General features: G+C 57.2%; 1 protein-coding gene and 2 long non-coding RNA genes across 15 annotated transcripts in view; 2 read left to right on the top strand and 1 right to left on the bottom strand.

Moving 5' to 3' along the window:
- Positions 1-21,825, top strand: part of CLEC16A (C-type lectin domain containing 16A) — a 200,216-nt gene extending 178,391 nt beyond the window's left edge. For 7 of the 13 annotated variants that reach the window (XM_001490219.7, XM_070231014.1, XM_070231013.1 and 4 more), the window contains 2 exons: positions 11,113-11,274; positions 20,703-21,825. In XM_001490219.7, coding sequence (XP_001490269.3) covers positions 11,113-11,274; positions 20,703-21,049 — 509 coding nt within the window. In that variant the 3' untranslated portion in view covers positions 21,050-21,825. Of the gene's footprint in view, positions 1-11,112; positions 11,275-16,855; positions 16,964-17,186; positions 17,311-20,702 lie in introns of all 13 variants that reach the window. The other 6 variants (XM_070231022.1, XM_070231020.1, XM_070231018.1 and 3 more) reach the window with 2 other exon arrangements.
- Positions 2,552-3,217, top strand: LOC138917020 (uncharacterized). Its single transcript, XR_011424347.1, has 2 exons — positions 2,552-2,663; positions 3,072-3,217. It is a non-coding gene; the product is annotated as an uncharacterized lncRNA (long non-coding RNA).
- Positions 19,552-24,129, bottom strand: LOC111767567 (uncharacterized). The gene is made up of 4 exons (XR_011424345.1): positions 23,991-24,129; positions 20,080-20,149; positions 19,838-19,974; positions 19,552-19,690 (listed from the first exon to the last, which is right to left on the bottom strand). It is a non-coding gene; the product is annotated as an uncharacterized lncRNA (long non-coding RNA).
- Between the last annotated feature and the right edge of the window lie 2,519 nt (positions 24,130-26,648).

The raw sequence follows: 26,648 nt of genomic DNA, 5'->3' as shown, positions 1-26,648 counted from the left end.
GGAAGGAGAAAGGATGTTCAATATTTAAACGTTTCAGAGCGCTCCGTTTGGTTTGCCAGTTACTGCCCTCCGCCCGCTTCCTGGATGGGTTCTGTAAAACCCCGTGCTCCTTCTTTCCCTAACTCCGCAACTGGCACCTGATGCCAGCAATTCAGATAAGGCGGGAAACCGAGCCTTTTCTAGGCAGCCCCAAACTGGCAGTATTTCTTCTTGTTTTCTGTTGGCTTTCTTAAAGGAAGGAAGAGAGATGACAGTGTGGAAACAGGTTTTTTGAGTCCTGAGGCACTTGTAAGGAGTCCTTAAGCTTTGGGGTCGTGTCTAGAGTTGTCTTAATTTTCCCATATTAACTTCTCTTGGAACTATCTTGTATTTTAATGTAAATTTTGTGATTTGGTTCTTACCTCTAACAGATAAAAAGGCTTGACAAGGAATGAGACCCTGTGGTTACATTTAGGAAATGTCAGTCCAGGGTCCCTACCAGAGACGTTCCTTAAAAGTTGCCTATCGTGCAGAATTCCGTGAATCAATTCCTTTTTTCTTCTTGACACACATTGTATAAAAGGGAAAGCATTCCTTTGGGGGGAGGAAAAAACATTTGGCCCCAAGACATAATAAAATCATGCTTAAGGATGCAGCAAACTTTAAAGTCTCTTAGTTAAAGGAAATCAATACTTTTATGATGAAATATTAATAATAGTAAAAAAAAAATAAGTCAAAACTACAAATGCAGAGCAGCCAGGGTGATTTGAGCATCGAACACATTAGCTTAGCATTTGCAAGGAAGCACAGAGGGAAAGCGGGTCACACTGGAGCCCCGAGAAGCCCTCCAAGGCCCCCTAAGTCCCTTTTTGAGGGATTTTCCATCAGAAAGACACACTCCTCTCCTTAAGTGCCAAGATCATTTCCAAGCATTTTGTTGAAGCTGCTGCCTTTTAGAAACGAAAAGATGAATCTCCGCTGGAGAGAGGAGCACACACGTGTGCACACACACAGACACACACACACACACAGGGTGTGATGGGGACTGATGGGGACTGAGAGTGAGAACTAGGGAAATCCACTTGTTTGAATACACACCCAGCCCTGTCCCCCTCCCGTCCCTCCGTGAATTATTCCAGTGGCCATCTTGAAGAGGGACAAATTCATCTTCTGTACGAAATTGCCATTTTCGTTGGTCATGTTGGTCGAATATGGGCAATTTCATACGGTCCCACCTAATATGTTCGGCTCCCTAGCAAAGAAATACTAACAAACAGAACACAGTCATGTGTGTCTTGAACCCAAACATAACAGATGACATTTCAAGAATCTAGGTGAACACAAGAACCTCATTTTCTCATACACTGTTTTCATGTAAATCCCATAAACTTAGATATTTGAAGTGACTTTAAAAAGCTCCGTCTTTAACGAGTCCTAAAACCTTCAGTCACAACGACTAACACGAAGCAGGATTTTGCTTTGTGTTACGTCATTTTCTCTAAAAAGCTGAACCCTTCCTTCTGCCACATACCCCGTGTGTGAAGACACTTATACAAATGAAAGTCACCAGTTCTTGCCTCATTGGGCCCAAGTTCCAGCTGCCATAATGCTAGTTCAGTGATCAAAACTGCTGGTGCCAACTGAACACTGACTGCCTCAACTTGAGTCCCCACGGGCCCAGTGCGGGTGCTGCTGTCACCCCTTTACATGCAAGAGCACCCAGGCTTGTGGGGTCATGGTTCCTCGAGGTCACACATGCACATGGGGTGGCCAGACACCCTGGCACTCTTCACCCCGTCTCCTGCACCCGGAGTGGGCCCTGCAGGCCCAGAGCCAAGTGTTTGCTCTGCCCACAGCTCCTCCCTTGTAGATGACAGAGCTGTGTGTGCCCGTGCCCCACAGGTCTGCTGGGACAGAAGTTGACAGAGTCCTTCTCCTCCACCTCAGTTACGGCTTCGGAGCCTGTTCTGGGCCGCTATTTGTCACGATGTCTGTGCGGCTCTGCACACACTCCTGATACCGTCTGACCCGCGTCGATCCAGATGCTATCTCCAGGTCTCTGTAGACGATGTGCAGTAGAGTGTCATCATCTGTCGCTCTGGCCTCACCCCAGTCTGTCGGGAGAGGCCTCGGTGACACGGCCCAGGTGCGGAAGTGGGCCGCTCCGCTGTGCACTCCTGAGTCCTGGCAGACACACACGAGTGGAAGCAGGACCACGGGTGCCCGGTTCTGCTCGGGAGCGTGTTAAGTATGTGTCGAGCGCACAGGCCTTTTGCAGACCAGACCGCATGCCCTGGCCCCTTTGCACACCACCAGCTTGTAGAGCACAGCGCAGGGCGTACACATCCGTGTGGGATACGCACCTGCTTCTGGCCCGAGAGCCGAGCGCAGGGCTGTCGAGTGAGAGGCTTGCCAGAAAGGATGTGAGATCCTGGGGCCAGTGAAAACCTCAAGAGGTGGTCCTTTGTGAGCAGGGCTGTAAGGGACCCACCCCGCGCTGGCCGGGCCCCCTCCCTGTGTCTGGAAGCGCTCCCTGCTCACGGTCTAACTCCCCTCCCTCTTGTTGCTCTTTCAGCCCTGTTTCCTGCCTCGCTAGGGAGGCAGCCTAGACGGCCGCTGCTGGGCTTTCTAGTGCCTTTGCTGAGAGACTGTTGTGGAGCTGTTTGCTTACTAATGTGCAGACGGTAATTCCACTGGAAGAGGGCAGGGGCTGGGCGATCAGGGACCCGGTCCTTGGGAACCAAGCCCAAGGCCTGGGAAGCTTCCGCTTTAAAAGTCCAGAGCGAGGCTATGCCTCTGAACGGGATTCTCCGAGATCTAGTACGCCCGTGACTCCCGCCTGCTGGCCGACCCTCGGCGGCCTGGAAGGTGCTCGTGTCCAGGCGCTGAGGGATGCCAGCGCGGCTGAGCACAGCAGGGTGCCGACGGGCTCACTGCCCAGATGCCCCCGGCAGCCTCAGGGACAATTTGACCTGGATCTCTCCCGAGGGTGGCAGCCCACTCAGGCCTCCCCTGAGAGCAGTGGGGCAAGTAGGGAGAGAGCTGGCACAAAGAGAAGGCAATACTAAAAGACCATTTTTTCTCTTCTGCAGGTTTTCAAGTATAGTCCTTAAAATCCAGGAGGATTTATCCGTGGATAAAGAGCTCTAGGCTAAAAGAGTCTCCAAGTCCCCCGCTATTTTTATATGTTGAACATATGACCCCTTTGAAAGCAATCAGAAATAAAAGTCTTTAAGCATTTTGAGGTACAGCCAGTTAGTGATGTAGGAAGTCGCCTGAGATGAGGTTACTCAGGCCTGGCCCAGGGCGCCCGTGGAGATGGCACTGCCCCAGGGGCCTGATTTACAGGCCTGCCCCCTGGGCTGGACAGGAAGTGCACACAGAGAGTGACCGTTGAGGGAAGCCATAGATCGCCCCAAAGCCCAGAGTTGTGTGCACACAGCCTGGACACCGTTGGTTGTGTGCGGCTCACTGAAGGGAGACCGGGGGGAGGGTGTCCGTGCGCTGCGCGTCTTCCAGCTCCACGCCAGCCTCAGAGCCCCGCAGTGAGGGGGCACCGCGGGGGACCCTGAGCGTGCTGCCGGCCTGCAGAGTCACTGCCCTTCTGAACCTGCGACCGTGTCGGGAGGTGCCTTGCTCTCTGTGCAAGTTCCTCAGAGGGGTCCCGGGAGACACCCGGGCCTCGCCTGGCCCACTGTGTGTGCCGTTGTTGGACTCAAATCTGCACCCTGCGCCCTCAGCCCCCCACCCGCGTTCTTGGAACAGCGCAGACAGTTTGGTTTTGGGTGTGGCCCCTCCCTCAGTGGCTCCCGGCCCCCACTGCCCCGGGGTGTCCCTCTCATCATGCTGGCGTGGGCTTCAGAGCCAGCCTCTTGAGTCAGAAGCGGGGGCGAGAAGGCTCCCAGCCGCCTAGGGACCCTGTAAGCTGCAGTCTGTCCCGAGCCACCACCAGGCTCAAGGCCCAGATGGCCCAGCCCCTCCTGTCTCGCCCCAGGGACCGGGCAGGCCGCTTGGGGAGGTGAAAGGGCAGAGCCGCGGAAGGAGCCAGTGAGGGGGGAGCGAGGCCACGGCCGCACTTGCTGTCTTCAGTTTTGTGCACGAGGTCATTGGGCCGATTGATTTTTTCCTGTTTCCCAGCATCTCGGGCTGGTGAGAAGACGTGCGCACCACGTCGGTGGTGGAAACCTGAGCTGGGCAGGAGGAATTTGCTAATGAGAGGCAGGCTGGGGCACTTGCCCGCCCCCGGGCCTCTCTGAAGTCGGAGACTGCGAAGATGCGGGGTTACCTCTCCTAACGCAGCCTTCGCAGGCTTCATTTTATGCTTTTCAGGGTGGAACAGGCAAGAATAAATGTCCGTTTTTGTTAGGACACATAGCTCTCCCCTCCAAATCTTAGAGCTTTTTCCTAAAAGAGGTCTCTTGCAGACTAGCCTTCTTGGAAGCTCATCCGTCTGAGACTGACGTGGCTCCAGGTCACATCGTCTGACTCAGAAGCCACACGAGTCAGGAGCTGGGGCAAGGTGGCCTTGATGTGTGACCCCAGGTCTCAGCCTGGAGCAGAGGCTGTGCACTCATGGCCCACACGGATGGGAGACGTGCTTGGTTTGGCTTGCTTGGTGTTGTCTGCTTCTCGTTTAAAAAAGGATTGTGAATGGGGCCGGCCCGGTGGTGCAGTGGTTAAGTTCATGTGCTCTGCTTCGGCGGCCCGGGGTTCACAGGTCCAGATCCCGGACGTGGACCTACACACCACTCACCAAGCCAAGCTTTGGTGGCATCCCACATATAAAGTAGAGGGAGATTGGCACAGATGTTAGCTCAGCGACAATCTTCCTCATCACAAAAGAAAAAAAAGAAGGAATGTGAATTAAGTCGTCAACAATTTTAAGAATGAGAAGGTTTTATGTAAAAGTCCAGATATCCAGCTTCTCTCAAAGAATGGGAAACTGTAGCCCCACCAAGGCCCATTGCTCGGGAGGCAGCAGCCAGGACAGGCTGGGGCTGGGGAGCTGCTCTTCCCACTTTTCTCCAGTCTCTCCCAGCCCCTATCGTCTCCCTCACACAGAGGCTGAACATCCCCGGTACCATATTTGTTTTTCACCCATGTCGCAGTCACGGCAAAAGGGAGATGAGGGAAAAGGAATGAGGGAGAGCAGATGGCAGATGGGGCGACGGTCAGCCTGTCCCCCTGGCCGTTCCTTGCTCGCCCATGTTACCCATTGGCCTCGGAACTCGAGTCTGTGGCCCGTCAGCGCGAGCCTTTGAGTTCCCAACTTGCTGTGTGTGTGATTTTCCAAGGTAGTGTCTGCAGAGGAGTCTGGAAAAGACCAGGGGAGCCCCCCCTTGGCAAGGCGCCATGCAGCGAGGGCAGCCCCGTCGGCATCTCAGGTATAAATTAGAATTTCACTTTTGAGGAAAAAGTGTGCGGAGTGCTGTGATGTGGCATCGTCTGTCCAGAGCAAGGCCCCACCTCCAGCCAGGCAGCTGTGTCTTCCGGGAACTGCGTTCAGGAACGTTGCCCAGGAGGGGATGGGACGAGAGCCTAGCCCGTGAGCTGGTGTGTCCCGAGGCCTGGGGCACCTGGGACAATTTTCCTCGAGGTCTTGGCTCCCAGCATGTGCGGAGCCAGTGGTGACATCAGCTTCCCGTAGCTGGACGTTGTTCTGGTGTTAACTGGTCACTTTGTGTCACCTTTTATTGCTGGACTCTCGTCATCCAGTTTGTGTGGCAGGGGCTTTCACTACTGAGTATCTGTGGCATCTGGGTTTGGGTTTTAACATGTAAGCCACCTCCAGTCCTTCCTGGAAGCCGGTGAGCTGTAAGAGCATCCGTAGGGGAGGAGGCTGTGGGGTGGGGTTAGTGCGTTAGCAGAGACCAGCATCCCCGGATGAAGTCAGAGCCCACTGGGTTCCTTCCGCTTCAGCTCTGGACGAGGTCCCTGTGGAATCCCTCACGTGCTCGGGTAGTTTTCACGTCTTCCAGTTTCTCACCTGAAATAGTTGCCCTTCAATCGTGTAACCGGTAGCCTTGGAGGGATTATGGTGTGCAAAATGGCGCAAGCTCTGGGCAGACCACAGAGGTCAGCTGGGGCCTCCCCGCTCCTCAGAGAGTTAGGAAACCTTTGGCTCAAACCCCCAGTTCTCTAGCTGGCTCACATGCAAGCTTTCCACTCTTTAGTCTCTCGTGGGCCCCACTGTTTCCAGGTCTTAGCCCTGCTGCGTCATCTCTATGTGGCCTGGTGTGAACCCAGGCAGAAACTCAGTCCCTTCATTGGTTTCCACCCAAAAGTCCACTTGCACCACACAAGGAAACAGTTGAAGGAGCGTTCCCTAAAGATTTGGGGCATCATGGGGAAGGTCACCTCCCCCATCTCACTTGCCCCTTCCCCTCTTTCTCCTCACTTCACCACTCTCAGATTCCCCCCAGGAAGTGCAAGCCAGTTTCCCAACACCAGAAGCTAGGGGGCCAGCCAGTTGCTTGTCCCTATGGAGCTCAGCTCACAAATCTGCATTAACAAAGCCTTTTTTGCAACTGTCAGTTAAGATTAGGTTCAACTACATAGTAAAGAAAAACCCGAAAGAGAAGTTTATTTCCCTCTCAAGCAGTCAAGGTCTCCACAAAGCCATCAGGGACCCAAGCTTGATGCCCAATGCTCTGGCATCCCTAATGTGTGATTTGACCTCATGGTCCAAGATAGCTGCTGGAGTTCCAGCCATCACATCCATGTTTCAGGAAGCAGGGTGGAGGAAGACATACCTCTTTCCTTTTAAGAAGCCTTCCTGGAAATCCAACATGCCACTTTCATTTCTATCTCATTGGCCACGAGTTAGTCACATGGCCATGCCGAGCTGCCAGGTTCTCTAACTGCAGATGAAGGGGAAATTGGGTAATGGGAGACAGCTTACAATATCAGAAACACTGTCCAAAACCCTCTTAACCTCAGAGGATTTCAGGTGCTAGCTGTTAAAGTAACGATAGTTGTTGCACAAAATAGCAATAACTTGTAAAGACTAACTCCTATACAGCTGACGAGGCCCCAGGGCTGGATGGGGCAGGCTGTGGGAGTACAGGGGAGGGAACAATTACCCCACCAGCTGCAGAAACTCTTGCTCAAGCTGGCCCTGAGCTGTGTGAGCCTCAAAGGATGGGGAAGGGATTTGAGAAGATGGCAAAAGGGCAAAAGGGAATTCCAGAGCGAGGGGACAGCCCCGCTGACGTGGAGGGCAGGTGGTTTTGTCATGTGGTTTGAGGACCCACCTGGGCTGCCAGAGGCAGGTGGCGCCATCTCAACATATGCCCCCCAGTGATTCTGGGGGTTCAGGTTTGAGGAGGGAGCTGACTTGAAAGACCTCTGGGGGCTGGAACTTCCCTGCGTCCTGTGAATTTGGACAAGAATCTGAGGATAAATCGCAGAGATGAGCTGAAATGCCTCCCAGCGCCAGGAAGACAAGTTAGTGGGGGGAGAAGGGGCCAGTCCCCCCCTCCAGGCGCTGCCACAGGGGAATGGGGCCCAGGAATGCTACATCTTTCTATTATTTAAGAAGCCAGAAATCCGGATTTGTATGTAAAATCTCCCAATGTGTAGATGGTGGTACCTGAAACAGACACACCCAAAATGATATGAGCAAAGTGAAGTGGATCTGCAAGTCCCCAGGCGGCTGTCGGCCGGCTCAGGACCCCGACGTTGCCTCTCTGCAGGGCGAACCTGGGTGGGTGTCGTATCCGAAGGGAAGGGTGTGTGCAGGGTATATTCAAGGTGCACGTTTCAGTATCGTCTTCTTGCCCACCGCCCCCCAAAAAGGTCACAGGGTTCAAATCAAATTCAAATTTATAGGTAAAAAGAAAACTATTGACCATTTAAGCTGGGAGATCCTCACTCACTGTCTCGTTTTTCGCACAAAGACATAGAGGCCCGTGGAAGAGAGGGGGCTTGTCCAGGGTCGCAAAACCTTTTGGGCTGAGCTCAGACTTGAGCTGGGGCCCTGACTCCCAGCCCAGTGCTCCCTCTATCAGTGGGCCTCAAATAGAAGGCTGACCTTTTTGTGGTATTTTTGCACTTGACAAACGCCCAGAGAGATGCTCATGAGTTTGTCTTCCCAGAATAGCTGGCAGAACGGGGCCACAGGGCAGCAGGACAACCCCGGCCTGCCCCCGTGAAGCCAGGGCTCTTGGAAAGCAGAGGCTGCGTTCCACCCTGGCACAGGGGCACCTGCTGCGGGGGCATCGGCCCGGCCCCGGCTCAGGGAGACGGCTTCAGAGGTCAGAACGGATCCCAGGGGTGTGTTGGGGACCCGGAACTTATGTGCTTCCTCCCTCCTCCGTTCCTTTTCGGGTTTAAAACAATATTTGTAGTAGGAATCCTGGAAAATTCAGACAAGCAGAAAAAGCAAAACTAAAACTCGCCATGATAAAACCACCTGGTTCTCCCACCACTTCAGCTTCGATCACTCCAGACTGTTTGCTCTGCTGGGTACAAGGAAGGAGGCAGAGCCTGAATTTTTTTTTCTTCTTCTTTTTTTTTTTTTTACAACAGTGGGAGCGTGTGGGACATGCTTTTCCTAACCTTTTTTAATTTACTGTGTCTTGGGCATTTCCCTCCATACTTAATCTTCTTTTGTACGAGCATCTTTCACAGCAGCAGAGAATTTCATCATCTAGACGTATTGGAATTCATTTGGCCTTTCCCTAATTGTTGGATATTTTGACAGTCTCCAGTTCTCTGTCAGCCACCCCAGCGCTTTGAACACCCGCCCTGTTCCCCACGTGGATCCGTCCACAGCGCCTTCTCGCAGCATAAATTTCTCGATGTGGAATCGGTCAGATGGGCTGAAAACCTGGACGGCCTTTGATACACATTTCGCAGGCCGTTCTTGAGACACACATGGGGAGAGCCAGGAATTTTATCTGTGGGAGATCTCAGGGAGGCCTGTCTGCCTGTGCCCTCGTCCCATGATCCCTGGCGTGTTTGCAAGTCCTTGGCAGTCCGCGTCTGTTTGACTCTCGCCCGGAAAGGCACTTGGCACCTCCACCAAAGCTAGTTCATTAAGAAGAGCCCTGTGGGCATGAAGCAAGAGCAGAACAGAGGGCCCGGCCACAGGCGCCTGTCCCGAGTTCTCTCCAGAGCCCTCCTGACTCTGACATGTCGGATGGATTCTCACGTGCTCCCCACCTCAATTTGGGTTGGAGCCCCTAGAAACTGCCGGGGAAGACTGGGTACCCAGCAAAAACAAAAACACATTGCTGGGCTTTTGTGGGTCCCCAGTGCCATGGGGGAGGGAGAGGAGAGTGGAAGGTGGGGGAAAGGAGGGAGGCGGACTTTTAGACACAGCAGGCGAGAAAAGATGCGTTGCCTCTTATCTCTAGACCCTGCAAACGGGTGGTCTCAGAGGCTGGTGATTTTTTCATTCTATTTAAGTCTCAGCGCATGCAGAAGGTACGCAATACTTATTGTGTAATTTATGCAAAAGGTGCATGATCTATGGCTCAACCGCTGATCCATTCCCCAAACGAAGGAACGTTAGGATCCTGACTGCAGTTTCTGCGTCGCGCCTGCTCCCCGCGCGCCCCACCCGAGGTGTCTTACAGTCATAAACCAGGGCTCTAAAGAGCGTGAGAGAGAAGACGCCTGTCTTAAGAGAGGGGTAGGGGCCCACCTTGGTGACAGCCACATCATCCATCCACGTGGGCTGGGGAGATGTCAGGAGCATGTAAGACTTGCTCCCGACTCTTGTTACCACACTCGCCAGCCCCTCTCTTCATGGCTCTGATAAAGAAGCAGGCTGGGAAAAGCCATCTGGACATTTTGGTTGGTTGAGGGGTGATTCACTTGGAGGCAAGTAAGCAGCTTGTAAACCGGGGGTCACCGCTTGAAGCTCCAGCTGCGGCGGTCGCCCCTGGGCACCTTCCTGCCTGGTGTTGGAGCTGCCTCCATGTCTGCCGTGGTCGGTCCGAGCGCCCCTCACCACACACCGTATGTCACATAAGCCCCTTCCTGAGAACCTGGCACCATAATCCTGCTGTTCTCTCGGCAGACGGGCCTCCACCGGAGGCGCGGGCAGGAGTGCTGTCCTCTGCGAAAGCGGGGCTGGTGAATTTCCACGCCGTGCTCCCGCCAGCCTCCCACCCTCGTGCAGTCAATCTCCCGAAACCACAAGGGCCTGGTGGGCGTATAAATAGGGACCCGGCTTTTAAGGAGCTGATCCTTAGACAAAAATAAGTCGCCCAAACATTAGTACAGAATATCACCTCCACGGTGGCCGGGTGTGGGGTCCCACCGAGTCCTCAGGGCAGACACAGCAGCCTTTCATATGCCCCCCTGCAGCCAGGCCCTGTCCCCGACCACCGCAGTGGGCGATGAGAAGTCGGCCAGGACACCCAGACCTGGTGGGTGGGAAACGACACCGGGCTCGGGTTCCTGTGCTTCTGCGTGGTGAGGCAGGCTTTGCCCATGTCTGAGTGTTTCCAGCTATGGGGCTCGCCCACTGCCCCGTGCCAGGGTCCCCATCTCCAAACCCGGAGTTGCTCTGTGGACCGTGTGTTCGGAACCCAGGGGTTGGTAGCTTCCCACCAGAGCTTTCCTTTGTCCTGCACTCCAAACTCACCGGACCCGCCCGGGCAGAGCAGGTTCTCAGGCAGGGAGAGGCTTGGGGGCTCTCCTTCCTGCCCTGCCTTGGCAGGACTCAAGCGCGTTAGCAAAGGCCCCAAGATTTTGCCTTGAGGATGTCCCACGTCCCTTTGTGAACTTCGTCAAGACGCCTCTGAAGCCCCGAGGCTGCGTGTCCCCTTCAAGGGCACAGCCGGCGCGTTGCTGAGCCAGCATCAGGCACTCAGATTTATGGCTCCCAGCCCTGCTCTCGGCTCTGGGGCTGGCTGCACCCTTTTCCTTGAAACAGCTTCAAAGCGAGTCCAGGTCAGTCCCACGCACGACCGTTGAGGTCAGCTCCTTCCAGGGAGCAGACTCAGACCTTCCAGGAGCGCGGTTTGGGTTGGCCAGCGAAGCCTCAAGGCGGAGCCTCCCAGGCCTGCCTTTGAGGGGAAGGCTTGCCGCATGGGGTCTCACGCCCAGTGGGGGGCGGCACCCCTCCTGCGGGCCGGCTTGTTTCCTTCTTCGTGGTCACGTCGCCACCTTGTCTTCCAGGCTTCGCCGTGGCCCAGTGCATAAACCAGCACAGCTCGCCGTCCCTGTCTTCACCGTCGCCCTCTGCCAGCGGGAGCCCCAGCGGCAGCGGGAGCACCAGCCACTGCGACTCGGGAGGCGCCAGCTCCTCGTCGACCCCCTCCGCCACCCAGAGCCCATCAGGTATTGGCCATGTGACACGTGCCGGGGGGCTTCGGGGAACCCTGTCATCCCTCAATGCCGAGACTGCTGACCCCCAGCTCCTCCTCGCCACTGTGCTTGGGGACGCTGCCACTCGGGGGGCTCTGTGTCCGCTCCGACAGGATGTTGCCCGTGGGTTCCGCTCCCAGCAGGCGAGCCTCCCTCCTTTTGCAGGCTGGGCCACTGAAAGGCCGTCCCTGACTGCAGAGCCGGAGGGGATGGACAGCAGGTGGGCCGGGCCCACATCCACCCCTTTATCACTCCAGAGTCTTAGGTGTCACGAAGAGGGGTCTCCCAGACGTGCTTGTTTGAAACCCTGCAAAAGAATCATGTCCCTGCTCGTTTTTTCTTCCTCCGTAACATACCAGTTTCCTCTTTCAACACTGGGGGCAGTCTAGTCGTCTGTGACCAGGGGCGCAGCTTGCCGCCCTTTGAGAGTCCATCGGGACGTGCTTGAGTCGTATCTTGCCCTCCTGTAACTTGCTCAAGTGCAGAAAGGGCACGGAGGGACCCCGTGAGCAGGGAGCCTGGAAGGAGATGTGTGAGCGGGCCCCCCATGTTCTCTGCTGCTGTGAGCCCCCCGCTGCACCACGTGAGACCCTGGGAGGAAAGACACCAGGCTTATTTCCTGAATAAGACAGCCCCAGAGTGCAGCCAGAGGGGCAGGGCGCAGGCAGGGACGGCGGCAATGGCCTTGATGGTGTGGCCTGACCCCATGGGTCTGGAGGGCCCCAGGCGTCTCTGATTTGGGAGGCCCCCAGTGACCCTAGACTGTACCCCCATTTGGGGACCCTCGGTGTCCTTCGCTCTTCCTCCAAGGTCCCATCCAGAGCCCTCGCCCGTCATCCTTCAGGGGCACCTGACCAAACTCTTGTTGGATCTGTGGGTCGTCACAGGGCCTGAGCCACCACGGTGTCAGGGAGACGGAGGGCCCTGGCCACTGTCCCCTCAGCGCCGGAGGCAGAGATGTCCTTGAGAGCCCACCCCTCTCTAGAGTTTCAGCTTCTGCGATCCCCAGCAGAGGGCTAACAGCCCAGTCTCCATGGCTGTGGCTGAGGCCCCTCCGCCTGCCCGCACCCCTCCGTCCTCCACGAGCATCCGTCACCTCCGTCTCCTGTCGACACTCACGAGGCCCAGCAGCAAGGTCGGCTCAGCTCACCTCCCTGAGACCCTTTTCCACTCACACCTGCTCCTCTCCCGGCCCAGGGGGGACATGACTGCCCTTTCTGAGCTATTTCTGAGCCCCATTTGAGGTTGGCTGCATAGCCAAGCCGTGCCGCTGCCGATCCCGGGCTCAGAGCTGGGAACAGAGTTCAGAGAGAGCTTTCTCCAGAAGCCAGGAGCAGCCCTCAGCCCCCTGGGAAGGCTGGGCACACGCTGGCTCTGGACGTCCAGCTGCAGGGCTTGTGTTTGTGTGCTCGTGTGTGCACCCACGTGCTGCCTGCATGTACACACGTCTGTGTCTGTGTTGTGTGCACCCAAACACATGTACACTCACTTGTATTTTGGGTGAAAGGTCTCTTCCAGGTGTAGCTATGTGCGCCTTTCTCTCATTGCGAAGGAGGCACAGCCAACAGCTAAACGGACAAATGAGCCGTTCACTTCTTTGCATAAACCGAAACCAGCAGAGACCCACGTTGTCAAAGCCGGGCCTGCGTGTGCAGACATCGCCTGAGTGTGGCCCGGCCCTCCAATCCTGCCCCTTCCCCCAGAGGCTCAGGGTCCACGGCTGCTGGTTTCTTCCCTCTCGGCCTCTCAGCCCGTCCATCCCTCCCCGCAGCATCCCCTGCATGGGGCGAACCACGTGTCTTCTTGTCTCAGAAATGCAGGGGCTGTGAGCCTGGCTGTCGGGTAGCTGGCAGTTCCAGTCGATAAGTGGTGGGCGGGCCCTCCTGGGCGTCTGCTCCCGTTCGGTGCGTCCCCAGCAGGCCTGCGGAGGCAAGCATGCAAGTCCCCATTTTTGATGCTGCCTGACAGTAAAAACCTGAAGCGCAGCCTGCCTGTCCGAATCTCTGTGACATTGAAGTCATTCGCCTCCTGATGACCGGCCTGCCTGGCGGGCAGCTCGTGCTTCCCTCTTAATGAAGACCCTACTGTTGATCCCTGGAGGGGGCGCCTTGGAGTCTACAAGCTCTTCCCTGGGACAGGTGCCCGGCCACAAGAGCCAGCTCTGTCGCCAGGCCTACGAGCTGGGGTGGCAGGTCTTGGAAGAACTACCATTCACTTGGCTCTCGATGCCAGACTTCCAGGCCAGCCTTCAGCCTCCCAGGTCCATCCAGAGACCAGACGTGAGGTTTCCGGGTTCCCTGTAGGGCAGGTCTACCCAGACAGTCCGGCATCGGCCCACTCTCCTCATGAGCTGTGCTGGACAGGGAGCCAAGCAGTGGAGGAGAGTGGCAGTTTTTGTTGGGACTGGGGCCTGTTTACCAGCCCTTTTACCCATGAGGCCTGGCCACAACCTGCCGGAGGCGGCGTCCTTGGAGGGCCAGCCAGGCAGCGGAAGGGGCCAGGGCCTCTCCCCACAGCCCACCCGGCCTGGACAGCAGAAAACAGCTGCAGCCCAGCTGAGGGGCCACCTGTCCTCCAAGTGGTTTGAGGGCACAGTGCTGAATCAGAAGCCTTCCCATCCCTGTGTTTCCAGGGCCTCTGAGTCCTGGAGGTTCCCAGCGTGGAGAGTGGCTGTCAGGCCCTTCGCAGGCAGAATGAGCAAACTCCAGTGGCTTCTTGGCTCTTGAAGCCGCACTCTGCACGGTGGGGTGTTTGGTTGGGAGAGTGCACGAGCGAGGCCATCTGCCAGAAGACGAGACAGGCCCCATGTTCCGTGTCTCTGCTCCACGGCTTTGAAACGTGCAATTGTACACAAGTATCCGTAAAAGACAGGGTGGCCCTCACACTATTTTGGCAATTGGTATGGCACAGGCACCCACCACATAGCCTTCTCGGTGTGTGCCCGCTGCATGGTGTCCCAGTAGATGCTCCTCCCAAAACTGAGCCCCCCGTGTGCCAGGCACTGTGCTCATTCACAGATACCCCTCACTGAATCCTGCCACCTCCGCCTCCCAGCGGGCAGTGGAAAACACAGGGGCTCAGAAAGGTCGCGCAGCTCGACCGAGATGCTGCTGCCAGGAAGCCGAGGAGTCAGGCTGTGACCGCTGGCCTTGGCAACTCCAAACCTGCACCCCACCTTCTGAAGTGACCCAGCGGACCATCCTTGTGGCTCCTAGGTCTGTCTCCGGTACCTCTGAGGGGCGCCGCAGAGACCAGGGCCTCGGGTTCGCATCCCAGTTGGGAACAGCCCACGAAGTGCACGCATCTCTACTTCTAACGTGCATGGTTGTTCTAGAGCCCAAATGAAAAGCCACAGCCTGTTCAGAGGCCCGAAGGCTGGCCTCTGCGGCCCCCACCGGGGGAGGCCTGGTGGTCCCCAGACGGCCACATGCCCTCTGCCAGCCCCAATGGGTTCATCCCCAAAGGAGGGCGGGAGGCTGTTCTGATGCTTGGCTGTTTTGTGCCTCCACGCTCTGTCCAGCCCAGGGGACCCTCAGTTTCCTGCCTGGGTTTGAAAGAGGCCCATGTTTACCCCAAATGCAGATTTTCTCAGCTTTGCATGGGGACTGCAGTGTGAGCGACTCAGGTCTGTGGGTGTCAAACCTGATCTTGGTAGGGCCCCCCCGAGAGTGGCACTCCACCAGCCCAGCCCCCTCTTAGCAGCTCATCCCTGGGGTCTACCTATCAATCCTGCCTTCCAGATACAGACTGGGGGTGGTCTGTTCTTGAGAAACACTCCGCATGCCCATCACTGAGGTCTGTGGCCCAGCCCTGGCAGAGGGCCCCTCACAGCAGGGGACAGGACCCTGCCCAGAGACGCCCCTTTGCCGGGAGCACCTGCTTCTGAGCCTCCTTCACACACCAGAGACTAATTGTGGATGCTCGTGAGCGGCTTTTTAGCAGTGCTGGCCCTCAAACTGGGGCCAGGAGAAGCCACAGACTGAAGGAAACGTCAAAACCGAATTCCCTGGTAACCAAAGGAAGCACCCAGAAAAGTGGGGAGCGAGGAGATTTCATTTTCATTGTCGATTGTTTACCTGTTAAAGCTGAGCCCAAGGGGGCTTTGCTGCCCGGTTTAACACCTGACGCATGAGTCCACCTGTGCCCACTGCCCTTTACAGAGAGTGCTTCGAGGTGCTCACAGCCTTCTGGGGTGAGCTGGGGCGCCCTGCACGGGCCAGCACCTGGAACCCCACGTCTTGTCACCCACTCGTCCAGCACGGCTGGCCTGCGAGGCTTCAGCTCACTCCCCAGTGAGAATATTACAGGGTTAGAATCAGCAGGGTTTTTTTGAGAAGCTGAAGTTGCAGAAAACGTATGGCGGGAAAGAGAAAATAGACCCAATTTTGGAACCAAATGTAAGACTGGTAGGAACTCTTTAGAAATATTTTCTGGGTTAACACCTGCGTGTGCACACACACGTTCCCACACACAGTCACACACACACACTCTGCGTGGGATTCTGCTAAGAAAACCCTCTCCTCGGATAAGAGCCCCGTGACCTATACCGGTTCCTGAAACAGCCTGTGTGCCTCCGGCCTCTGTGCAGATCTGTCGAATTTCACACATGTTCTGGGAGAGCTGCTTTGAGGAGGAGGATGGAAAATCATTTGTTAAAAAACGAAGTCATCAGAAGGCCAGCCTGCTCTTTCCAGTGGCCGTTTTTCAGGCCCATGGACTTAGGGGTTGTGGCCACTCGGACACTTCCCCGAGGGTTCATAGAAAGAAGGACGAGTCTGGCTCCTGGTGGCCCTGTGTTGGGAGCCTGACAGGGCCGGGGTTGTGCTCTGCTGGCCCTCCCCCCCCAGCACACGGCCCCACGTGGGCCACCGCGAGCCAGAGCCCTCGACTGGCCCACTTGTTACTGAACTGGTCACCAAGTCGGGTGGGACTTTTAAGGACAGAAGCTCCAAGTAAGATGTGTCACCTTCTCTCCCCAGCTTTCTCCACGGTGTTAATTTTTCTTGATTGTGGCAGAACATACATAACATAAAATGTACCACTTCAACCACGTTTAAGCCTATAGTTCGGTGGCGTTAGGTGCTTTCACCTTGCTGTGTTCTGTGGCCTGAAGTTTAGGCTTCACTCTCACCCTGGGTTTGTCTCAGGGATGGTGGTTCTTTCCTTCCCGGCGAGATGCTGCTAACGTTTCTGTTTCAGCCGATTAGAGCTCACCCCTTGGCCGCTGGGCCCCTGTCGCAGATCTCCCTCCTGGGGTTCAGTCTTGGAGCATCGCCTTGTGGCCGGGGCGGGGCCTCGGGGCACCTTGCCATCCGAGGCTCTCCCAGAACCCAGGCCTCACAGCGCCGCGCTGCTGGCTTTGGCGGTGACATCCAGCACCACAGGCCTCGTCAGCCGGGGTCAGACGTCTGCTTGTGTCACTGGCTGGCTTGGCTCCGACCCTCCGACCACACTCCCGTCCCTCGTCAGACGGCCCCCGGGGATGCAGGGTTTCCATCTTAACGGCTGGTGCGCATCCAAAACTGACAGGCGATTTTGTTCTTCTGCCCCTGAGGTTTCTCACCGAGACCAGATGTTGCCGATGACCCCAAATCTCTCCTTTCCGGCAGGATGGAAGCTTCGTTGTCTTTAGCCCGGCTGACTCCCACGAGCAAACGATTTGGTTCTTAGCTGGGCCGACGCCGTGTCGCCCTGGGGGGTGGCATGGGGGGGTCTCACCTGCATGAGGGGCTGTGCCCCAGGCCCCCGCTGTCACGAGCCCCCGCCCCCCTCACACCCTCCTCGATGCTTGGTGTCCGTCGCTGCTCTGTGTCCCCTCTCCGTGTCCCCCTTCCCTGTGCCCTTGTTAAAGGCTTTCTATGATCTGTCGCTGTGTTTCCCTCTAGTCAGGTGTGGCAGGAAAGGACGCCGCCGGGTGCTCAGCCTGTCGGAGGCCGACAGTCACGGCGGCCGCTGGGTTTAGTGCTTCCAACGGCAGCTGCCACCGCGTCTCTCGCACACTCAACTCAGGCAGGTCCTCCGTCCAGCGGCCGCCACGGCCACGCCGCCCCCTCACCACGCTGCACCCCCCACAGTCGGCAGGCTCCGCGCAGCACTGGGCCCCCGGGACAAGGGGCCTCGGACACAGGAGCCTGGGCCACCCATCCGAGAGCCGTTCTCGAAGTCAGCATCACCCCAGCTTCCCCGAGGCTGCCCTGCCATCCCCTCTCTGACCTTGTCCCATCCGAGGACTGGATCCCCTGGCCCTGTCCCCTCGTGTCAGTTCATCCCAGCCAAACTCAGGCAGCCTGGGAGCATCGTGCTTCTCCGTGAACAGGCCCTGAGCTGGAGTGGCTTCTCCAGCTGGGCCCCCCGCAGGGCCCCCCAGCTTAGGCTACCAGGGTTGGGCAGTAGAATTTGCAAAAAGCAACCAAGAAGTCGACTGGCTTCTTTTTCCCTCCTCCCTTTTTCCCCTGGCCTTGCTCAGAGCTGAGTGGTAAATTCAGTCACCGTCCAGCCAGAGGCCAGAAGTAGTTTCACTTACAGACACGCTGAGGGATGGGACTCTGTCACATCTCCTTCTAGCATTCGGTGCTCCAGAGAGCTGCGGGCTGGGTCTGTGGGCCACTGACCCACAGCCGCTCACTGTGTAGGGCCTGCCGCTGCCACCTTCTCCTGCGACGCTGCTTTTAGGGGTCCCCACGCGTCCCCTCCCGCCTGGGGGGGTGTGTGCCAGTCGGGAGCCTTCTGCCTTCTTTTGCGTTTAAAAGCTGTTTCCTCTGAGCTTTGCCCTCCGACTTGCTGTGCTGTGCTGCGCTGCCCTTTTATTCCCTGCATCCCTCAGTCCCACATCTGCCAGCCTGAGCATATCAAATCCACATTTTTAATAGAATCTGTCACTCGCTCGCAAGGGTCAGCCGAGCCCCTGACCCGGAGCTGCAGCTCGGCTTCTGAGGGTGCCGGCCAGGGACGTGGGACACTGCCTCAGTGTCAGCTCGGGCCAGAGCTGCAGGGACCTGGATGTCCAGGATTTCCTGCTGCAGCCTCCGCTCGTCTCCCTAGCCCCTGGCCAGGAAGCCTGAATGTTCTCAGAATCCCCCATTTTCTGGGCCAGGCCCCAACTCGTGGCCTTAGAGCTCAAAAACACCAGCAGGCCAGCAAAGCTGGAGGCTCCACAGTAAACTTTGCAGCTTGACCTTTGACCAAAAATGTGTCCTCACTGGTAATTTTCTCCCAGTGTAAACCTGGCAAAGTTCTCCTTTTTCCCCTCTTGAATGGATAAATTAATAGATCGCAGTCAGGAAGCAGTTCCTAGTTTAAAAAAAAAAGTAAGACAGCACTGTGGGTGATGGGTAAGAGGAGATTATCATTTCCCATAAGAAAGGTAGAAAGAGGCTATATATGTCAGGGGAAAAAATGGACCCTTTTACTAGTTAGTTCTTGTCCTGAAAGAGAAAGCAGTTTCGTGTGTGTGGTATTGTTTCTTGGTCGGTTTGCTTTTTAACATATTTGATGGCGCCTTTCCCATGTCCTTGCTGATTCTCATCACCAAAAGCCCCGTTAGGGATCAGGGAAGGACGTTTGCCAGGTTTTTTGAATATTTTTTGAATATCTGCATGCAAATGCAGACTTGAGCAAAGAGGGAACTCCTACATGAAAGTGTTGAGAGCACGTGAAGGCAAGGTCTGGCAGCTCTGTCTCCCGTTGGCGCAGCAGTGCCCCTTGGAGACTGAGTCATTTCCCAACTGCCTCATCAGCAGTGAAATATATGTGTGGATCCATCCACACATAAGTTCAGAGATGTGCTCACGCACCTCGGAGGTGAGCTCAGAGGGAGCCAGGCAGCGGGCGAGCCCCTCCCAGAGAGTCCCACCTTCTGACGAACAGCGGTCACACTGCTGGGTCAGAACGCGAGCCCAGGCGTTGAAACCAGCCCATCCCCACGAGGTGTTCTTACTGAATGGAGCAAATTTGTTGAAATTCAGAGAAACCAGAATTCGCGTGGAGTGTTTACTCAGCATTTCTGGGCTAGGATCACACCTCGACTCACTTTTTCCATAGGGTTCACCGGTGCCCCACTGCCACCCACCCAGAGCGAGGACAGACCCAAAGCCCCACGCAGTGGTTTCCTCTGGGCCTTATTTCTTTAACCAAAAAACCATAAGGCTTTCTGAAGAAATTAACCGGGACCTCTGAGAGCTCGTCTTGCCGGGACTTTTGTGGGAAGAAATGCCGCCAGGACCTTTGGGAGCCTCGGTCTTGCTTGTGCTTTCTTTCCACAATGGGGACCCTCTTCCTCTCCTTCATCCCATTCTGTATGCCCTTTGGTTTTATTTTGCTCTTGGTTTTTCCTTTTTTTTTCTCTTTTGCTCTCTGTTCAGTTTGCAGCTCTGTTTTGTTTTGGCTTAGCCTAAAAGGAAAAAAAAATAATAACTGGAATCACGTTGAACACAAAACCATCCCCCGTCACTTGCCAGGGTGTTTTCAGACTCGTAGCCCAGCCCCACGCCATCAGCACATTCTGCCAATGGCTCGTGGACCCCAGAGCTGTACAAACCAGAATTTGCTTTCCAGGCAGGGCGCCCACAGCCTTCTTATTCGATGTTTTCAAATTACTGGCACGTGGAGTCTTAGAGGTATTTTCCACCGTGGACTCTGCTCGCAGCCAGTGTTTCTGCCCCAACGAACTTGTCACTGGAAAGCAAATAGCCTATCTGCCTGTACTCGAATCAGGAACTTTGAAAAGCCCCAAAAAAAGAAAGGCTGCTCCGAAAATAACTGCGTCGGGTGGAGCCTCACCTGTTCTCTTCACGGCCCTGTGGGGACCTTGGACAGGGATGGCCCCGGCGCTCACGACCCCTTTCAGCCCCTAGAGAAGAAGCAGGACGCAGACTACAGTCGGAGGTTTGCTTTTGGCTTTGCAGGCTAGAATTCTTTTTTTTTTTTTTTTTTTTTTAATATTGCGGTGAGTTCCCTATTGGGTAAATGTCACCAAATGTAGACTCGGGAAATGGCCTGAAGTCAAGAGCCCACCCAAGCCCGTCTCCTCCCTAAACATGTATTTGTCATCAGACAGGTGGTCCAAGCCTCGCTCCTGGGTAGAGCCTGCCGCCTGGTTCCCGGCAGCCGGGAACTGGGCTTCTCACCCACTCACTGACATTGCACAAGCCCCTGATTTTTCCCTTGCATCACAAGTCACGGTAACCCTGGGCCCTGACAGATTCCCCCCCAGGTCTGGGTAAGACTGGGTTTGCCAGCTTCTGTGTCCCCAGAAGGAGGAAGTGGAGGCAAGCTGTTCCCCTGACACCACCATCTCCCACCCAGATTTCCCCAGGCCTTTGTGCAGGACGGGCGCAGAGGGTGCCAGCAGGAGCAGAGGATCTCAGAGCTGAGTGGACCTTTGTTCTTTCTCCCCCGCCCAGATGACCCCTTGACTGCCGGAGAGCCCCAGCTGGACCTTCCCGACCAGTTGGTGATCGTCAACGAAATGGAAGCAGACGCCAGGCCCAGCAAGAGCCTGGTGAGGAGCGCGGACGTGGAGACAGTCAACCTGTCCCCCAGCCTCATCCCTACCCGGCAGCCCACCATCTCCCTGCTCTGTGAGGACACTGCCGACACGCTGAGCGTGGAGTCACTGACCCTTGTCCCGCCCGTCGACCCCCACAGCCTGCGCACCCTCGCCGGCATGCCCACGCCGGCCGCGGTGGGCACAGTGACCCCGGGCGAGGAGGCTTCGCCCCCGGAGGCAGCGGGCCCCACCGAACACTGAATCGGTGCCCAGCGGCCTGGCCTTGTGCACGTGGCCCCGCTGGTGGGGACCCGGTGCAGCTGACAAAGACACATGGGAGCATCCGAGGCTCCGTGGCCCCCGGTAACCGCCTCACCCGCCAGTCCCTGCGCTCCTTCATCAATCTGAGTTCCTCTTTCACCGTGCACCTCTCTGGGAGCAGCCTGGGAATGGTGAGACACCGCAGCCAACACGCACCACCAAGGCGGCTGCCTTGGGGAGGAGGTTGGGCTCCCAGTCTCTGAGCCAACAGCCCGGGGGTGGCAGGACCCACCAGCACCACTGCTTCATCGGCCAGCCCCTCCCCAGTCTCATGGCTCCTCAGCCATCATCCCCAGTGTGCACAGAAGCAGCAGACAGGGTCACTTTGGGTAGACATTTGTAGAAAAGCAAACTTCGATAAACATCTCCTTTGGACATTCGTTTCCGCTTTTGGCAGCAGATAAAAAGCATTTTACTTAAAAGGCATCTATTTCAACGAGAAAGAAAAGTCCAAAAAAAATCCTCAGCCCTAAGGTTAGATGTCACGTTAGAAGTGTAATATTACCGTTAAGATTTCATTTTCGTTTTCCCTCGAACTTCCCAGTGTTTTGTTTTAGAGTTCTGGGTCTGGCTTTCTCTGTTTTCTTAAGTGATCGGTTTTTCTTTATTACTCACTAACTCTGCAAACCTGTGGAATGATAAAGTACCTTCCTGGAAAGTTTTGATTATTTTTTAAACAAAAATAAAGGAGATACATGTATTCTCAGGTACACACAGAGCTGAGAGAGCTGACAGTTCCTGTAGCGTAGCAGCCAAGGGGCCTTGCGTGACCTGAAAGATCGTTCCATGAAAGGGGACGGGACAGTCAGCTCCCCCTGGGGACCCATTCCCTCATCCCTCTGGACTAGAACCAAACAGGACAGGTCTCCAGCATCACCTTCCGTTGTTGCCCTCTCTGTCTAAGAAAGAACCTTGTGGGACCATGAAGACTGTGGCCCCAGGGGCTCTAGAGGAAAGAAAAGGCCACGGGAGCCGTCCTCGACTGTGCGTGCACACCCGTGTGCAGGGACCGCCTGCTTCCGCCCTGCTGCAAGGCTGTGATGTCCGGGTTGGCGGAGTCCTCCTGGGAGCTCGGAGTTTGTCCTTGTTCCTCTCGGCTGCTGCTGCAAAGACACAGCTTGTTTTTAACATGAAAACTCCATGGTTCCCTCTGCATTTGGGCGAGTTCTCCGATGCATCCAATAAAGCACCCGCAAGGTTCCTGTCTGCTTAGCCGGGTGCAGCCACACGACCCTCCCCTCTCTGGTCAGTGCTAAGACCTTCCACAACGTTCCTCCACGTGTGTCCACCAGGCATGTCAGTGTCAGCCGGGCCTGGTTGTTGGGGTGGCCTCGGGAGACGCCCCGAGTGCTCGCCATCTACTGAGTAGAGGACCAAGGCCAGATTTCAGCCTCCTGCAGGAAACGGGTCCCCTGGAGGAGACAGAGTGGTGCCTGTGGCGCTGGGTCTCTCCGGGGAGATCCCCCAACCCAGCTGCCACAGAGAAAAGACCCAGTTCAGAAAGGAGGCCATCTAGGCAGAAACTCCAGGGGCCCCAGCAAGGAGGGACAAGCCATGACCATCAGCAGAGCCCTCCAGGAAAGAAAGGCAGGTGGGATGGAAGAAGGGGGAAGGCAGCCATGGGGAGAAAGGGCATGTGGTCAGGGCCGGGGCGCCCCGTCCCACAGCCGCCGGCCACGTGTTTCCCTCGATCTGCTTGGATCCAGCCGCAGGCCAGCCCGGAGCCATGCACTCGCGGCTTTGAAGTGATGCTGGTGCAGCAGAAATGAGAGGAGGAGAGTGACTCCCAGCCCAGTGGCATCACAGTGAGGAACAAGCCTGTACAAGTCGACCCAGGCTCTCCTCTGGGACCACCAGCCGGCCATTTGAAATCCAGTGGCTCCAAGTGCCTTCGTGGCCACCAAGCACTCAAGGAGAAAGGTCTCAGGCAGGGGGCCAGCGTGCCCAGAAGACCTGCAGCTGAAGGCAGCCGAGCCGCCATGGGCCGTTGAATAAAAGGCACCGGTCAGGCCAAACTTCTGCCCCATGTCCCTGGCTGGGGGCCGGCCTCCCCCAAGGTGGGTCGCAGGGTGTGTCCCGGAGCCCACAGCCAGCTTGCCTCACAGGATGCCTTTAGGTGAGGGGTGCGGACTTCCTTCTCAGGGGCTCCCGGACCCTTTGTTGTGAGGAGGGGCCGGCACCCTGTGCCAGGAGGTCTGGGGCCCGGAGGACATGGGCAGCGCCCTGGCTCTGATGAAGGGCCCGCCTCACTAGTTCCTGGCCATCTTGGTGGCAGTGGGCACAGCTCTGACTTCAGGGGCACCCCACAAGCTAACAGCGGGGGCACTGCCAGGCAGGCCAGTCCAGACAGAGCCCTGGGTCTCTGGGTTGGGCAGAGGGAGGCAGAGCCAGGAGTCCTTGGAGAGCCTGGAGCGGGGGCCATGGCCTTGGACACACGGGTCCTAGACTCAGATCTCTGGGGTCAGCCTCAGCAAGCCATCCAGCCTGCCGTCTCCATGCCCCCACAGAGAGAGGGGTGGTGCCCACCTCCCCAAGCCCACACTGGGCCCGTTGAGTTTGCCGAGTCAAGGGCAGGCTTGGCCATGTGAACCCCCAAACCTTGGCTTTGAAATGTGCTGTGGAGAAACACATGTCCTTTCCAGTTTGGGGGCTTCTGTGGGCAAGGGCACCTCTTCCAGAAAGACAGAGCAAGGCTAGGCGCTCCCCAGGGAGGAGCAGAGGGACCAGCCCCAAAACCACAGCGGGAATGGGAGGCAGATGCCCCCAACCCAGAGAGGGGTGGGAGGGAGGCTCCTCCCCCCACCCCCAGGCCATCTCTGCTGCCTTCCCTGCCAAGCCCGTCCTGCTCTCTGCTCTGCACAAGGCTGACCCCCACACACACCTGCGTCAGCAGCGACCGGCGGGGGAGTGGGGACGCGCGCCTCCTTCAAGACATACGCTAGGTTCTCTGAGGCCTCAAGATGCACTGTCAGGAAACAAAGGCACGGAGCGAACTGCTCGTCTTCCTTTCTAGATGCAATAAATGAGGAAGATTGAAGGCAGTCTGTCGACACTGGGCAGAAACTGCGAGGGTTCCTTGGGCTCCTCAGAGCTGACGCGCTCAGTAATCTCTGTCCCAGGAGGCGTGGGGGCTGGGAAGCCGCATGCTCTGGGCCACGGGACCTTCCTGGGAAGTACCTGCTCTCGCCAGCGTGACTCATGCTTCATGGGTATTGAACATGAGGGTGGAAATGAAAACTGGAACTTCCTTGTCAATTCGAACTTGGCAATAAAAGAGAAAGAGTTACCAAGAACGTGGCGGCTGCCCCGTGGCACTGTGGCAGGGCGCCCGCAGCCTGGCAGAAGGGAAGTCTCTGCCTTCTGACCCCTCAGCCTGTGGCAGCTGCTTGTGGGGGCGGGAGGGGCGTGCGGCAGTGGGCTGCCCCCGCCCCCCGGCCAGGTATTCCCCAATTCCTCCTAGCGGGTGGGGCAAGTCCTGCCCAGGGCTGGGCAAAGTCCTCAGGTGCAGCCATTTAGAAGGCCCCCCCCGCGCCCTCAGGTGCAGCCATTTAGAAGGCCCCCCGAGCCCTCAGGTGCAGCCATTTAGAAGGCCCCCCCCGCGCCCTCAGGTGCAGCCATTTAGAAGGCCCCCCCCGCGCCCTCAGGTGCAGCCATTTAGAAGGCCCCCCGCGCCCTCAGGTGCAGCCGTTTAGAAGGCCCCCCCGCGCCCTCAGGTGCAGCGAGCTTAGTCCACAGTCTGCATCCCTCACCTGTGGGGCAGGTGTCCTCCGTCCAGCCTCAGGTTTCCACACCTGTGGACTGGGGCCTCGGCCGTTGGAGCCCCACCTGGCGGGACCAGCACGGGGATGCAGGGAGCCCCTGCACTGTTGCTGCTGTGTGCTGCTGAGCCAGGGGACTCGGGAAGGGCTCCCCACCGAGGTCAGAGTCGGTGAAGTCCGTGGTGCGCTGGGCGCCATGCCAGAGCGCACCGACAAGCACCAGCATGAGCTCTGGAAATCCCTGGAAATGGGTTCACCAGTTCCCATAGAAACTGCTGACGCTCCAGCTTAAACCTGGCCCAGAAACGGCTGGGACCTTCTGGGCGTTGAGGTAAAACCCAGATTGAGTCCAAAGTATAAACAGGGTAACCCCCCACTCCCGCTGCAGGCCAGGGGTCAAGGCGATGCTGATGGAAGCTGGAGGCTGCTGCTGGGGGCCGGGCTCGCCCGCGGTGTCCAGCCACGTACTGGCCACCAGTGGGGCTCCCTTCCCCACCTGGCCCCGGTTTATCCCAGGTCAGTCCCTCCTAAGTCTGCCCATGAGGCCCGAGGCCACGAAGGCGCTGGGGTCCCTGGGTTGAGGTTGGACCCCGCTGTGCACTGGGGCCAGCCTGGAGCCTCGCCCATCCCCACAGCAGCCCTGCCTCATGGGTACATGGGCACCCACACATCGTGATGACTTCAGGCTAGAAAAAGGAACTTGCCAGAAGGATATCCAGGGAGAAAGTGGAAGACAGGCCTCAGGGCAGGGGGAACCAGGGAAAGCAGCTCCTTCCAGAGGGTCTCAGAGCCCCGCTGGGCCAGCCGAGGGGTAGAGATGGGTGCCAGGAGCGAGGGGCAGATGCCTGCCAGGGCTGTCCTGCAACACAGCACTGCCTCCATGCATAGGAGGAAACTGAGGCCCCGTGGGGCTCAGTGACCTTCCCAAGGGCCCTGGGGTGCAAGCCTGGGCCTGCGTTCTTTGTGCTGCCCCCGTGGCCTGAGACCCCTGGGCCGAGCGCCCCTGGGCTGTTCACAGGAAGAAGGAGGAGAAGCAATGGTTCCCAGGCATGAATAGGCGTCAGAATCATCTAGAACACTTGTCCACAGTGCAGAACCAGGCCGCCCCAGACCTGCTCCAGGAGACCCTGAGCCGATGTCGGCTTCATGAAGGCCCGGCGCACAGTGCGGGCACTGAGGGCTGCTGCCTGGGTGCTAGCGCTTTCCTCTCTGCCACTCGGCTCTCAGGGAAGTGCCAGCTTCCATGCAGGAGGCCCAGTCTGGAGCCAGACCCTGCCACCTGCCAGCAGCCGTGTGGCCATGGCCAGGTCACCTCCCTGAGCTTGGGTTCCTCGTCTGCAAGGTAAGGACAGGGACAGGCCTGCCCTGTCGGTTGTTAGGATGGAAGGAGCCGAGCAGGCAAAGTGCTGTGCTAGGTCAGGGGGCCTGGGGACCTGGGGGGCTGTTGGCATGAGACCCTCAGTGGCAGCGCCCCCGCCTGCCTTCCCAGCCCAGGCTCAAACCCAGGAATGGCTGGGCCTGCTCGGTGGCCTTGGGCCCGTCACTTGGCCTCTTCCAGTCGTCGGTTCTTCATCTGTAAGGCAGGCTGGGGAGCCCCCCTTGCAGGGTTCAGAGGCTTCACCGAGAGCATTGTGTGCACCCCCGCTGGAAGTGGCCCCGTGTTTCCCCAGGGGGCCTATCCAGTGCCTAATGAGAGTCCAACCGGAGGGCAACTGGGAGGTGAGGCCCAGGGGGTCTGCCTGGTGGAGGTGGCCCACAGTCCTGTCTGTGCATCCTCTGAT

This window comes from Equus caballus, chromosome 13, assembly GCF_041296265.1.
Source record: "Equus caballus isolate H_3958 breed thoroughbred chromosome 13, TB-T2T, whole genome shotgun sequence".
NCBI classification, from domain to species: domain Eukaryota; kingdom Metazoa; phylum Chordata; class Mammalia; order Perissodactyla; family Equidae; genus Equus; species Equus caballus.
The sequence above is the reverse complement of the archived record's forward strand: the minus strand, read 5'-3'. Positions and strand labels throughout refer to the sequence as shown.